General features: G+C 36.5%; 1 protein-coding gene across 1 annotated transcript in view; it reads right to left on the bottom strand.

Moving 5' to 3' along the window:
• The window catches only part of LOC101853051 (putative lipoyltransferase 2, mitochondrial), a gene marked incomplete in the record, with an annotated part of 42,638 nt that overhangs the window by 1,440 nt on the left and 37,533 nt on the right, over positions 1 to 3,665 (bottom strand). Inside the window, 3 exon segments of the mRNA XM_005090872.3 lie at positions 273 to 447; positions 1,310 to 1,425; positions 1,765 to 1,903. Coding sequence (XP_005090929.2) covers positions 273 to 447; positions 1,310 to 1,425; positions 1,765 to 1,903 — 430 coding nt within the window.

The following is a 3,665-nucleotide window of genomic DNA, read 5'->3' on the forward strand; positions in this document are numbered from 1 at the left end:
CCCCCCCCCCAATATCTTTTTCAAAGGCACAGTGTTGTACTGTCCCCGTCGCTTTATCCAAGAAAAATTCTGAAATTATGCAAACTGAGGCCAAAAATGTGAAATTATGTGATTCTGTTAATGTTATCAAATAACGATAAAGGAAAATAACCAGAAATTATGTAAAAAATGATCAAATTTTGCTAAATTATGCAGGGTGCATAAAACCACGGGGACAGGTTGTAAGACGGTAAAACGACAAGTCAACATAAGGTCTGGGTTCATTCACTGACCTAAGGAAAGGCTTGATGGCGTCCTGGTACGGCACGGGGTGCTCCAGCTCTCGGCTCAGGCTGGTCATCTCCACACCCTCTAGCCCACAGGGGGTCACCTGCTCGAACCACGACAGGTCAACGTCGCAGTTCAAGGACACTCCGTGTGTTGTCACATACCGGCTGCCGTGCAGACCTGAGGATAACATTTTTTTTTTCTGTTTTATTAAAGAACTTTTTGCTTTCCAATGTGGTTGCAAGCAGACTAATTATACTAAAGCATAATGAAGAACTGTCAAGTATAACCTAAAATATAACTTGTGGGTGGTTGGCAGGTGTTCTGGTGCGGTTCGCTCCTTCTTTTCAATAAAACATCTATCGTTCTTATCTCTCCCCCTTTTTGTTGCGCTTGTTATTCTCTAGTAACACCTCTAATCTTCGGCATTTATATTTAATCTAATTGTATTGCAAGTGCTGTAAAACTCTTACTAAAACAAAACATAAAAAATAACTTTAATTGTCCAAGTTTTTATTTCAAAATGTCTGTCATACAAATTGAAACTGCAGGTAATGTGTAGAAAACTACAAAAAGTATAATTATGGACTGTGTTGAGGACCTGGGGAACAGGCTATATCAGTGAAGATTGTATGTGGTCTACTAAATCCTCCAAATCCACCAAGTTTCTAGGGTCAAAAGTGCAAATAACGAAAGTTACAGAAAATATCCAAAATCGAAGACAATGAAGGCAAGCACCTTTCTTGTGCTCTAATAATCAAGCACAAAGGTCTACACATAAAATGTATTACCAATTGAAACACTTTACCAAAAAAGGCAAGTATCTATCCTCTGCTCTAATAAACGCAAACGTCTAATTATAAAATGTACAACCTATTAAGCGTTTTAACAAAGGCAGACACCTATCCTCTGCTCCAATAAGTAAACACCAAAGTCTACGCATAAAATGTACTACCAATTGAAACACTTTAACAATACAGGCAAGCATATTTTCTCTGTTCTTATAAGTGAGACACAAAGGTCTATGCATAAAATGTATTACCGATTGAAGCAATTTTCCTGTCGTCCACCCACACGCCAGTTTGGTCTGTGGTCCGGCCCGACAACCCAAATCTCTGTAAAGTTTTAATGAGCGTTTGTTCCAGTTGACCCACATACCTGAAAATGAAAAAGAAAACGACTGCATGGTGAGAGAAAAGCAATACAATTCAAAGTCAAAGGAAACGACAAACTATCAGAATAATCAGTCCCCTCCACACCCCCCCCCCCCCCCCCCAAATCTTATACAGATATTCTTTAAAATTAACTGTTTTTTTTCTTTGTTTTTTTCTAAATTGAACAACATGCTGAATACCTGACTCAGGTATTGTTTACCACTAGACGAGCACTGAGCATATAACTTTTAATCAACATTTTGCCAATTTGACAGTACATGTATTCTCATTAATTCTCTATTAAAAATATAGCGATATTAATCAAGAAATTATAGACACTTACCACTTCATGCTGGGATTGAACTTCTGCAAATTGAGCACAGGGTAGGCCACCAGCTGCCCGGGCCCGTGGAACGTGATGAGGCCTCCCCTGTTGGTGCGGCAGAACTCCGCTCCGGTCTGCTTCAGTCGCCGTTCATCTTCTGTGGGGTATTACGGATACACTCGCCATTACAGGTGTGAATACTTACATCACTACAGATGTACTGACCATTGCTGGTCTCATTACTGATGTTATCACAGATGAACTTATTTTTCTCATATCTTGGTCCATTTATGTGGAACAGATTACCCATGGAACTAAGACAAACAAAAACAATTGATAGCTTCAAAAGACATCTTAAACATTTTCTGTTCCAGCAGGCCTATCCTTCATAAGCTTTTAACGTTATTTTTTTAAATTATAGTTGTTCTGTGCCTATGTCTAAATGAAAATAGTCTCTGTGTGTGTGTGTGTGTGTGTGTGTGTGTGTGTGTGTGTGTGTGTGTGTGTGCGTGCGCGCATAAATATATAATAATTGCATGAGACGAAAGGAAGTAGTAAGAAAGGTTTTGAAAATGGGTGTTCCAATGTAAAATGCATTGAGCTACCTTTTTGGAAATGCGCTATATAAACGTTGTATATTATTATTATTATTATGTACATCATTACACAGATGTCATCACAGATGAACTTGTCATTATGCACATCATTACACAGATGTAACTGACATTACATATGTTGTGCCAGACGAAGTTGTCATTACATGCGTCATTAAACAAGTGTCCTTACATATGAATCTGTCATTACAAATAAATATACTACTTGACCATTACAGATATCAAAACAGACTTCATTAGAGATGTTACTTTTATCATTACAAATGTCATTACAGATATGTCATAATAAATGACACTACAGACCTACTTACAAAAAAAATCACAAATGAAGTTGAGATAAAACAATTTTGACACGATTTAGATCGTTTAGTTTAGGGGAGGTCCTTTTTAAAATACTACCTGGTTTCAGAGGTAAAATAAGCGAGAAAATTGGTCGTCAAAATTTGATGACTACCAAACCTTGAGAGTCCTTGGAAATTGTAAATTTACATTTTTGTGTTTGCTTTATATAAACGTTTTTAAGTAAAAACCACACAGGAATGTGTTCTTAAACAGACACATAAGAGGTATTAAGCCAAAAATTAAATATTCCATAAAAAAATAACCAAAAGGGGAAGAAAAATGCCAGTTTCTCCGATTTCATAATTTTGACAAGTGCTTGATTTCACCACGATGTCCCTAACAATTAATGTCTCTTCCTTGCAAGTACGCATCGCTACGGGTCATGTACTCTTACGTAAGCATCCAAAGAATGCCAGTTAACATAACACTGAAAAACCTATAACTGCCCGCATGTCTATGCTAGATTTGTTAAAATGCACATATAAACTCATCGACAGCTCATTAAAAATGACTAACAAATACGACTTTTTGGGGAATAAAAATCGTTAGCTGTGCAAGTGTGAAAATATCTGGCAGACAATTTATTTTGGTTGGTCATTGTCAAATTTGAAGTCAAATCTTCTGAGTAGTAAGAGTGTCAAATCATGTCATAAATCCATTTTACACGCACACAAACACAATCTAATACAGTGTAATACACACAAACATAAACACACACACACACACACACACACACACACACACACATATATACACACACGCAGACACACACTTACATAGAGACACATACACACATATACACAACAATAGCTTATAAAGCGAATATAGCTTGCTTTTAAGCGGGTATAAGCACTATAAAAATGATATTTATTATTATTATGGTCATTATCATCCTTATTATCATCATTAATAACTAATATCGTTAATTATTATTATTGTCAATTATTATTAATGTGCGTGTGC

The sequence above is a fragment of the Aplysia californica genome, unplaced genomic scaffold, assembly GCF_000002075.1.
Source record: "Aplysia californica isolate F4 #8 unplaced genomic scaffold, AplCal3.0 scaffold00022, whole genome shotgun sequence".
NCBI lineage: Eukaryota > Metazoa > Mollusca > Gastropoda > Aplysiida > Aplysiidae > Aplysia > Aplysia californica.